The sequence below is a fragment of the Watersipora subatra genome, chromosome 1 (assembly GCF_963576615.1).
Source record: "Watersipora subatra chromosome 1, tzWatSuba1.1, whole genome shotgun sequence".
NCBI classification, from domain to species: Eukaryota; Metazoa; Bryozoa; class Gymnolaemata; order Cheilostomatida; family Watersiporidae; genus Watersipora; species Watersipora subatra.
In genome coordinates, this window is record NC_088708.1 from 62,350,798 (window position 1) to 62,362,837 (window position 12,040).

At 34.8% G+C, this 12,040-nt stretch overlaps 1 protein-coding gene across 1 annotated transcript in view; it reads left to right on the forward strand.

Moving 5' to 3' along the window:
• Nucleotides 1–11,781, forward strand: part of LOC137390044 (receptor-type tyrosine-protein phosphatase kappa-like) — a 53,582-nt gene extending 41,801 nt beyond the window's left edge. Inside the window, exons 35-45 of the mRNA XM_068076282.1 lie at nucleotides 471–596; nucleotides 1,004–1,152; nucleotides 2,877–3,012; nucleotides 4,220–4,366; nucleotides 4,720–4,813; nucleotides 7,299–7,357; nucleotides 9,233–9,352; nucleotides 9,818–9,946; nucleotides 10,143–10,276; nucleotides 10,533–10,668; nucleotides 11,556–11,781. Coding sequence (XP_067932383.1) covers nucleotides 471–596; nucleotides 1,004–1,152; nucleotides 2,877–3,012; nucleotides 4,220–4,366; nucleotides 4,720–4,813; nucleotides 7,299–7,357; nucleotides 9,233–9,352; nucleotides 9,818–9,946; nucleotides 10,143–10,276; nucleotides 10,533–10,668; nucleotides 11,556–11,651 — 1,326 coding nt within the window. The 3' untranslated portion in view covers nucleotides 11,652–11,781. The remainder of the gene's footprint in view (nucleotides 1–470; nucleotides 597–1,003; nucleotides 1,153–2,876; nucleotides 3,013–4,219; nucleotides 4,367–4,719; nucleotides 4,814–7,298; nucleotides 7,358–9,232; nucleotides 9,353–9,817; nucleotides 9,947–10,142; nucleotides 10,277–10,532; nucleotides 10,669–11,555) is intronic.
• The last annotated feature ends 259 nt before the right edge of the window (nucleotides 11,782–12,040 follow it).

The following is a 12,040-nucleotide window of genomic DNA, read 5'->3' on the forward strand; positions in this document are numbered from 1 at the left end:
TGTTGTACGGCATCGAATAGCGTCTAACATCAGCACCGATCGCCGTCACCAATCATTCGACATGACAAATGCTGAATGATTTCATGAAATCATTCAACGAATGTCGAATGATTTGACGAAAATTTGTTTGAAGCACCACCATGTTTATAAAAATTAATGAAAATTTAGGACTAAAATTAGGATGTGTCCTATACACAGTTACTGAGGTTTTCCATTGTTTTTTGGAACCAATATCCACTGCGTTCTATACATGTTATCATCCTGTAGGCGGGTATTTACTGTACTATCTATTATTACATTAATTCTATATTAATTAGATCAATAAAAGCAAGAAATGTAACATTATGCAAAGTTAAGTTTTCCTATATTGAGATGAAACTTTTTGAACAACTTTACATACTCTGATACTAGAATTCTAATATTGCAAGACTTTCGCTGTCTCATTAGTCTGCATTTTTTTTTATCTCCAGGCACTCTGTGAGCAATACTGGCCTGACCATGTTGGAGATTCTTGGAAATTTGGAGATATTACTGTCACTCTCACAAGCTGTGAGCGCTGGGCTGACTACACCATTCGCTGCTTGAACTTTTCCAAGGTACCCACTACAATAAATGAGCTCAAGATTTCGGTTTAAACTAAAGATATTTAATTAGCTCTTCATTGTTCAATAATATGAACTCAATGATATGCGTGGTAGAGGTAAAGAGTTGGTATCGCTAGTTTCCACCAATGACAAAATTAAACTTGAAGATACTTACCTATGTAAAAGGTAAGTAAGTCAAAAAGCTAGGCATAAAAACCTTCGGAGAACAGATAAATTAATTCAAAAAAGTGATTAAAACAAATAATTCTCATTTCGAAGATAGATAAACCAAAAAGTTAACAATATAGCAAATAGCAGCACTTATAGCAAAGGTAAGTAAAAATTAGTTGTAATAAAAGTTTTCTCTTTTAAGTACTGCTTTAAGATTCAATAAATTTACTTTTGTTGTATTTTATTAGAATGGAGAATCTTTTGATATCTTTCAATATCATTTCACGTCTTGGCCTGACAAGAGCTCTCCTGCTGAGGTAAACCCATTTGTTAAGTTTGTGAGACAAGTGAAGAAGGACATAGACAGCCAGCCTGGACTACTTCTAGTCCACTGCAGGTATTCAACTTCTGCTTATCTAGGGTGGCTGTGACTAAGTGCGGCTAACTGTAATATTGATCTTTTATGTTAGTTTTCAGCTTTGTATTCAGTAATTGTCAGCTTGAACCTCAGTTACAGACATAGTAACATAAGACAGTACAAACAATAATATACAGCCCAACAAGGATAGCCGACGGCTATCATAAGGGTGGAGTTTAATGATGGAGCCCTGTTAGGATTGTGCTAGCCTGGGTTTCGGAGCAACCACGACTCTCGCGGGGCGGTCGCGTTGCCTTGTTAGGTTTTGGAAAGCACGTCTCGCTGTTATCGTTTCATTAGCTCATTCAGTCAGTAGATCCAGCAGTTCGCAATAGCAAACCTTGAATTTCTACAATGTAGGGGTAATACCTAACCAAAATAATGGATCCATACAAAATAAAACATTTCAAGTTACCTACTTTTAGTAATTTTAAAATTGGTAAAGGTCGTAGTACATGTATATGCTTATAGTAGAATATAATTCATGAACAACGGCATTTTTTTCCTAGTTTTTGATTAATATTTTGCCACCCATAATATAAAATGACAAGGTCTTTCATCGTTGTCACATTGTTTTACCTGGCCAATAAGATGGGACAGCAGGCAAAGCTGTGCAGTGTAGTTTTCATACTCAGAATCTAAATACAAAACCGAATTTGGGCTATTTTACGATTGTGACTATTAATATCACGAATGCTTGCGAATGGCAACTGACTGATAATAATGGTGACACTATTGGGATACTATATTTATTTGACAACAAAATGAATTCAACAGATACTGTAAGTGAAATAACTACTATAGTTCATAATATTTGTAAATTTACAAGGGGCTTTATTTAGCATATTTGTTTGTTCCGGTTGTTGGGTTTGTTGGGTTCATACCAACAGAGCTCCATCATTAAACCCGCTCATATGAGAGCCGTCGGCTATTCTTGGGGGGCTGTATATCATTTGCACAAAGCAGTATAACACAAAACTGAAGTTGCAAACGACCAATCAAGTTACAACACAGGTGTCAAATTATGACATATGCAGGTTAATAAGTAGAGCAAACAGTAATAACAGCCTTGGCCTTGCAGCAATACGTAGGCATTGCATCACCATACTTATTGTGTAATACCAATCTCAACATCTAAAATTTATAGTGAGTAATTCTAGTACTTAGCTGTCACCTTCCTATTTATGTATTTGTTATTAAACTGACTAAAAATGAAAGATAAGCGTATTGTTTCAAATTAATTGAAAAACTAGAACAAAAACAGTAAGGTTAGTAATCAAATGGATATTTTGGGGAATCGTCACAAAATTTAGTTTGATGATTTACTTGAAATATAAGGTATTAATTACAGCAATATTGCAATCTGTTAGCTTTTAATAAAAAAACCAATGAGCTCCAATAAAATTTTGAACACTGCATATTACAATTCAGGAAGTTTATATTGTACTAATGAAGCTCGTCTAGTATTGTACGCATACAGAAGAGCTCATCAAAATGGACAAGCAGTTCATCTCACAGCCCAGCTAAGATTGGTTAAACCTTTTCTCATTTCTTGATACATCAACCTGGTTTATATCTCTTTACAACTTCAGAACAAGTTCTAATTATTATTGCTTGTAAATAATTCGAGGATGTGAATTTGATAAGCTAGACATTATCATAAGGTTTCGACGAATACAAAATAACCTTGTCTCTTTGAATAGCGCCGGTATTGGAAGGACTGGTGCCTTCATAGCTATGAGCAACTTGGTGGATGAAGGAAAACTGACACAAAAGGTGGATGTTGTCAAGTGTGTAGCGAGGATGAGGGAAAGGAGACCATGCATGGTGCAGCTGCCGGTCAGTATCACTGTCTAGCCAGTGTGCACTCAAAAGATTGGAAATCTTTTATGAAGTTGTCCTCAAAAATGCATGATATGATGCTATTGTATTCTTTTCCGATACAACACCATACATCGCTATGAAATTGCCAAAAACAATGTATGCAATTAAGTATTAGCATAATGTTTTAAGTATATGCTATTTGTAAATGTAAATTATAGCGCAGAGCATTGTAATGTTTACAAACATATGGCACTAAGTTTTATATAATTTTACTATCAATCTGTTAGTTTATGGAAACAAACTAGATCATGATATAGCAAGGTTTCAGATGTAGAGGCAGCTACCAAAAAGGACTATTTTAGGAGGCTGTCTACTGGTCCATCTTTTTCTATTTGTAAAAGATAAAAAGAACCAACAGATCTTAATCAGATACAGAGAGGACAACTTCAGACTTACAATGTTGTCTTAAAAATAATTCTTTAGCCAGAAGTGTGGGTCTAAACCAGTTTCAGTTGTATAAATTGGTTTGCTAGTTTGTTAGACAACAGTAATCAGCATGGAGGTTTCCGTGCGACATGACTGCATGAAAATAAGTTTACAGTTTGTCTCCAGTTAATCTTATAAAATAGCAAAAATAGTTTTTATATGTCATCAGGATTCTGAAGTAGGGAATACAGATCAGAGCAAAATCTAACTTATAAAATGATATATCAAGAGATTAATTTCTTTCAGCCCAATTAGTCATTTTCTCTGGTAAACCACTAAAACGAGTTCTATTGAAAACAGACAGATGTTTAGATATTATTAGGCTGTGAAAATCTCCACAGTATATAAGTTTTGGGTTTGATTGCAAAGTGACAATGAAAAACTCCCAAGCCTTTAAGCTCTATCCATAGAGTGGCGATGTTTGTAAAACCCCACATTCTTAAATCAGTATTAATAAAGCATTCATACTATAATAATATATATATTATTGTTATGACATTTTAGTTCATATTAATCTGTTTAACTTTTTGTATTTGCATTTACTTACATTGGCGCGTATTTATCCCCTATTTTACGTATTTTATATTAGACAAGATTTTATTATCAGATACAATGACCTAACATGGTATGTTGTCAAATATACATGTGTAATAGTTTTATCACTTCAGTGTATGGTATTATACGTATGAAACTGTTTGGCAAGAATATTCACAAGGGTGTTTATTTGTATCTATAGGAACAATATTATTTTCTACACTGTGCTCTTGAGGAGTATTTGGCTGGAGAGAAAATTGGCAGCCGCCCAGAAGAGATTGCCGCTAAAGTACACTGCCATGTAGATGCAAAAGGGGCTCCTACAGACCTCATATCTGCTGAGTTTCAGGTGTGGCATCTTTCAACTGTGCAGCAAGCTCTTTTCTAAAAATAGAAATAGATAATTAACCATTTTTATTATACTGTAAATTAGTGAACTTACAGGACATATTTTATTTGTTGCTCATCTTACATTTTGTTTTTATGAAATATTGTAAGGTTTGGAAGGTAGAAGAGAACTTCAGGAATTTCATAAACTTAAAACAGCAGATTATGCAGTTTGAGATCGAAGCAATTACAGCATAATGTATATTATGTCATTAAGAAGTTAATTATATAGTGTACTTAACATATTTGCTAGTGTAAAAACTGAAAAAGTTTCAAAGTCTTTCCCATTATATACATTTTCTGTATTTTATACAGAGAATAAATAAAGTAATTGGACAACCACAGGAAGCCTTTATGGAATTGGAAGAGCAGAATGCAACAAAAAACAGGTTTCAAGATATTCTTCCAGGTACATTCTTTTAAAGTTTTCACTTGCACTACCAATACTACTTTTTGTTTGAGAAGCCCGACTTTTTTCTTAAAATTTGTGTAAAAAGTATTAAATTTACAAATATGTACGAGTGTGAGTTAAACAAAAAGCCATCAGTTAAAAAAGCTGCCAGGGTTATTTTGTTTCAGATCTGACATATCCTTACGTTTATAATAGTGCAAGCTGAATGACCAGCTTTGAACGAGTTATGAACTAATAGCCTAAAGAATTTGAGTAACTTTAGCTAGTAACTCAAGTTAGTCTAAATCTTTACTATAATAAGAGTCGCGTCTAAAGCCAACTTAATAATCATTACATTACGAGTAATGATCTCTAATGCAATCACTATTTTCAAGCATAGTATTTCTCCAAGCACTTGAAGCATGGTATTATAAATGATGTAATTATGACCACAATTATTCGTTTGTTTATTATATACCCACTTGGCCTAGTGGCTTAGCACATCTGTCTGAAGACCTAGAGGGTGCAGGTTAAAATCCAATGTGAAGCACATTTTTTGTTCCTAAAACTTTATTGGTATAACTGGACACACGAATGACCAACAAACAAGCACTGAGATTTATATATATATATATATATATATAAATATATATATAACTATATATAATTATATATATAGACAGCTGAATGCCCGGCATTGCATGGGTAATAAAATATTTTTGTGTAGAAAACTTATCTCTAATTGGTTAAGTTTTTCCCCAAAGAATTTAAGTAACCTGAGCTAGTTAGTCTAGTATAATTTAGACCATTAATATAATTTAAGCCAGTGTTGGGAAAATTTTTGCGTCATTATCTCTCACGCAATCATGATCTAGTAATCACCCAATCAAAGCATGCTAGTAGAAGCGGGAGTATTTTAACGGATCGATCGACATTAAAGGTTGGCAGGTGTAATAAGCATGATGCGCACAATTATTCCAAATTATAGCAGCATGGCTTAGTGGGTTAGCATGCTTGTCTGCAGACCGGAAGGTTCCAATTTCAAATCCCGTATGAAGCATGTTTTTTGTTTCGAAAACTTTATTGCTATAAGTGAACACACGCATGACAAATGACCAACAGATAACCAACAGATAAATGACCAACAGATAACCAACAGATAACCAACAGATAAATGACCAACAGATGAATGACCAACGGGCAAACGACCAATGGACAAATGACCAACGGGCAAACGACCAACAAATTAATGGCCAACGAATCAACGACCAATAAACTAATAACCAATGGAAAAACGCCCAAAGGACAAACGACCAATGGACAAATGATTTGTGGATGAATGACCAATGGATGAACGACTAATAGATGAGCGACCCAACAGACAAACGACCAACAAACAAACCCACCACGAACAAATGACCAATGAACAAATGATCCAGAGATCGTTGACCACCAGACCAGCCGACAAACAACCAATGGATCAACGAACCAATGACTAACGGGCCAACAGACAAATGACCTACGGATCATGGGTCAATGGACCAATGACCAACAAACCAATGGACCGACAGACCAACAACCAACGGACAAACACCCAACAGACAAATGACCAAAGGGTAAACTACCAACTGACCAAACAACCAAAAAATGAATGACCAACGAAAAAAGGACCAACAAACAAACACTCCATGGACAAACAACCAATGGACCAACGACCTAGAGACCATTAACCAACAAACCAACCGACAAACAATAAATGGACCAACGCACTAATGACCAACAGGCCAACTACAAGTTACCTATGGAACATTGGCCAATTGGCCAATGGACCATTGTCCAACAAACCAATGGACTAATGGATCAACAACCGATGAACAAACGTCCAACAGACAAATGATAAATGGGTAAAGTACCAACATACAAATGACAAATATTGAGACTTACTTGTATATACATGTATATAGACTAAGACTATAAACAGTTTTTGCAGAGAACATCTACTTTTAACCGACATAAACAACATCTACCATTTTAAATTTTATATGAAGATTTTGTTATTTCTGTGTATTGTGTTTGTTTCTGTGTAGTTCATACTCTACCGGCTGCAGTGACTACTACAGCTTTATACTGATTGCAATAGTTTTGCTGCCTATGTGAGTTTAAGCATTATTCTTCTGGCCAACACTTCTAGTATAATGCTAGCCTAAGTTTTTAGCCTAAAGCCATGAAAGACTGACATGTGTAGTGAGTATGTGCACAACTTATTCCGTAGTATAGCAATTTTAATAGTGCATTGGAAAAATACCTGTCTGCAGAACTAAAGGTTCTGAGCTCAGTCCAGCAGACAGCGGATTTTTCATTCTTAAAACATTGTTGATATATCTGGACATATGGACAGACAGACCAACAACAAAACAAACACTGAGATTTATATATAAAAATAATGACTTATGCTGGTTTATCAGATTTGTGGATCTCACTGGTTCGAATAAAATATTTTTAGATAAAAGACATTGTGTCTACTTAGATGGAGGAGCCTATATCAATGCTGTCATGGTTGGGGTAAGCCATTCCAGTGCTTCGACACTGTAGTCTTGTCCTTTTTGAATTTTGTATATCAAATATGTTACAGTAAAATGATTGGAAGGCATAAGTATGTGACTACTGAATCTAAGTAAAAAATGCTGATATTTTTTCATTTAATCTACCATAATCTATTCTTATTTTTTGAGAATTTTAAATTCTGTTAATATTAGCTCATTAAGGAGGTATGACTTGCCTATTTTGAATTCAGTAGAAAAAGGTCTAGCAAACCTGAGTTAGGGAACATGTTCTGCTCAATACAATCAATGATATACAACACCACAAGGATAGGTGACGAGCATCATGTGGGTGGAGTTTAATGATCGAGCTCTGTTGGGATGAACCCAAACATGGCACCCAAACAAATAAATATGCAGAATAAGGTCCTATGTAAATTTACAAATATTATGAACAATAGTGGTTATTTTACTGATTTTTTGGTTTCATTTTGTTGTCAAATAAATATAGTTGCCCAATATTGCCACCGATATGATCAGTCAGTTTCCATTCACAAGCATTCATGATATTAATAGTCGCCATTGTGAAATAGCTCAAATTTGGTTTTATATTTAGATTTTTAGTATGAAAACTACAATGCACAGCTTTGCCTGCTGTCCCATTTTATTGGCCAGGTCAAACAATATGACGACGATGAAAGACTTTGTCATTTTATATTACGGGTGGCAAAATATTAATAAAAAAACTAGAGAAAAAGGGACGTCGTTCGAGTGATTTTAGGTAAATTATATTTAATTTTAAGCATATACTATGACCCCTAAAAATTTCAAAATTAATAAAAATAAGTAATTTGAAGTGTTTTATTTTCCATGGATCTTAGTATATTGCTGAAATTGAAGAGGGAAAGAGAGAATTATGTGTTTGCTGGTTACAGGTTTTGTTGTTTTGTACTACTAACCGGAACTCAGTTATTATCCACGATCGACGCATATATCGACGCATCAGTCAATAAAAATCTAAAACCAAAAACTTAACAAGGCAACGCGTCTGCCCCACGAGAACTGTGTTAGCCCCAAACTCATGCTAGCACAATCCTAACAGAGCTCGATCATTAAGCCCAGCCCATATGATAGCCGTCGCCTATCCTGGGGGTTAATATCATTGATACAATTGAGCAGATATTTTGCCCATCGCACTAGCTGCTGTAAGTCAAAAGCAGCAGGTGGTGGTTAGTGAATGACACATTGGTTATTAATGGGATGCCATAAGTAAGTAGTAGATTTAAATTTATTTTTAATATAGTGAATTAGGTTTTCAAAATGTGTTTGGATCATTTCAAAAGCTGCTTTTTGCCGAGGCAGTGAAACTTTGTGGAAGCACATTGAAATAATGCCAAGTGTTTAGCTCAGTCAATGCACTAGCAGTATTATAGATTAGTGCACCTCATTCAATGCACTAGCAGTATTATAGATTAGTGCACCTCATTAAATGCACTTGCAGTCTGGTAGATTAGTTCACCTCAGTCAATGCACTTGCAGTAGTGTAGAATGGTGTACCTCAGTCAATGCACTTGCAGTATTATAGATTAGTGCACCTCAGTCAATGCACTTGCAGTATTGTAGATTAGTGCACCTCAGTCAATGCACATGCAGTCTTGTAGATTAGTGCACATCAGTCAATGCACTAGCAGTATTATAGATTAGTACACCTCAGTCAATGCACTAGCAGTATTATAGATTAGTACACCTCAGTCAACGCACTTGCAGTGTTGTAAATTAGCGTTTACTAAAATATTTTAGAGCTTATTCTCGAAGCAAATAAAATTCAATAAACATAAACTTTAGCACGAATAATTCATGTTTTAATTGTTGTCAAACCATTTTCATTGTTTCCAAGGACTACCGAAAACCTAGGAATTTGATCTGCACCCAGTTGCCACTAAGCAACACAGTTGCTGACTTCTGGAAGATGGTAGAGGGTGCCGATGTTAGAATCATTGTCCAACTTGACCAGCAGGTAATGCTACAATCACGCTGCTAGCATTAATTTTGAAGCATATGATAAACCTTCGTACTCTAGCATGCTCTCAATGACCAACATATTTGTTTAGCTTCTACAATCAAACGTTTATTTCAACGACTTTATCTGTCTTGTAGCATCGTCTCTAAAATATATCGCACTCACTATTTTTTCCTATTTTTAACCCAGCGTAATCAATAATTGCACTCTTTAAGTTTCTATAAGTTGCATGGTGAGAGATTAGCCAAGTTATTACTAAATCAAATTGCTTAAGAAAACAGTCTATTCTAGCTTTTAAACATGACCACGAGCATCATCAGATGTTTGTTGTACTCACTTGATGATTGCCTGTTGCATCTTGTTACACATGTATATGATCATCATCAGTCACATCCTTATAAATATGTTATAATTTATCTAAATTATTTTAATAACTACATATTTACTATTGATTATTTACAGGAAGCGTCATTCTACCCTGAGAATGATGATGACATGGTAGATTACAGTGGCATCACCATCACCCGATTGAAGGGAGAAATTACTGAGGGCATGCAAATCATAACCTTGTCTGTGGAAACAAAAAATAGGGTAAATAAGTCTCACAGCTTTTTCAAAGGCTTTAGTTTGATACATGTGTATATGATTATTTCTTGGCTATTTCTCTGGAGGTACTGTGAAACATTTATTATTACTGGCACTTCTTCATGTTTGAGCCTTTTTTTGCAAACTCGTACTTACTGGCGGAGTATTAAAAATTAGTATCACTTTAATGTTCTTGTTTCAGAAGAGAGAGATCCGTCTCCTTGTGGCTGATGAGTGGACTGGAACACAGCCAGCCTATAGCTGTATGATGAACTACATCACAACCTTGCAGCAACAGCCACACTACAGTGAAAGTGTCATCTGCATCGCAGACATGTATGGCAGCACCTCATATTAGCTGAACTCACAAATCCTGCTTGTACTAGCTTTGAAAAGCTTCTGGTCTTGATATTTAAAATTGTGATATCAAGGCTATTGAGAGTTTATGTGGTAGCTTGAGTTGCAAAACAAATTAAACTGTTACAGGAAGTTCAAAAGCTTTGCTGGAGTTTTATTCTAGTTGAATGCTGGTCTCCTTATAGCTATGAATGCAGTTCCACTAAATCTATTAAATTCATCAATATCTTTACAGAGGTGGAAGTACCAAATGCGGGCTATTCTTAACAGCCTTAAATGCTGTAGAAATGTTGAAGAGAGAGCAATTCGTTGACCTTTACAGCACAGTGGTTATGGCGAGGTGCAGGAGAAGACAATTTATATCAACAATTGTAAGTCTAACTGGTTGAGTAATTACTCGGTATTACATTGAATCTCATTTGAGTTGTGTAGTCAGCAGATTAAGAGATGATCAGTCAAAAAAGCCAATGTTACTAAATAGCTTTAGTAGCCATTATCTGCCTCCAGTAAATGCGAATTTCCTGATGTTGTCCACCTAAGTACAGGATATATTAAGCATGTTAGCTTATAACATATGTTATAAGCTAACACGCGTGATATATCCTGTACCTGTATGTTGTGCCTACTAGCATAATGTATATTACTAGCATGTATGGCTACTAGCAACAAACAACCTTGGCTACTAGCAACAAACAACCTTGGCTACTAGCAACAAACAACCTTGGCTACTAAAAACTGGTTTGCTAAAATGTTGATTAAAGAAATAGAATAAAAGCTTATACTGTAATTTACCAAATTACCAAAAGATGTTTGACGCTCTAAATTTTCTTTTCTAATCAGCAGCAGCGAAGTTGTTAAGTGTTAACAGTGTTAAGAGTGTTAAGTGTTAACAGTGTTAAGTGTTAACAGTGTTAAGTGTTAACAGTGTTAAGTGATAGCATTGTTAGGTGTTAACAATGTTACCAGTAAGTGTTCACAGTGTTAAGTGATAACACTGTTAAATGTTAACAGTATTAATATTGTTAAGTGCTAACGGTGTTAAGTGTTTCCATTCAATTCATTATATTAATATTACTACCGCATAATCTATAGTCTAACAAAGATCATTTTATTGCTGTAACAAAGAAATAAAGACCAATCTGATAGTGGCAGATACAACATTGTTGTTATGGGAGTCAGTATTTAATTATGAATTCGTTTGATTTATCCTTGAGTCGATGAATGAGGAAGGAGTCATGCAGAATAAATTCTATTTTAGGAAGAATATGCTTACCTCTACATGTTCCTCAACTACTGTATTGAAGAATACTTCAATTCAGACACAGCTCAAGTTGTACAAACAGTTTTGGCATAATCTATTGATACTTCTCGCATAACTGCTATTTTCATGTTTTATAATAAGTTTTAGGTTACACATTACTTTTATCATAAAAATTCAGAGTAATATTTTGTTGTTGTCTTAGATTTTTAAATGGTATAACATTAATGCTACATTTACTTACTTTCAAAATAAACTTTATACAAATACAGCTAAGGTAGCTTGTTAATAAATATAGCCTTAGCACCTCGATGATAACTATAGCCTTAGCACCTCGGTGATAACTATAGCCTTAGCACCTCGATGATAACTATAGCCTTAGCACCTCGGTGATAACTATAGCCTTAGCACCTCGATGATAACTATAGCCTTTGTAGCTTATTAAGAAATATAGTTTTAGTAACTTGTTGATTAATGTTTTATGT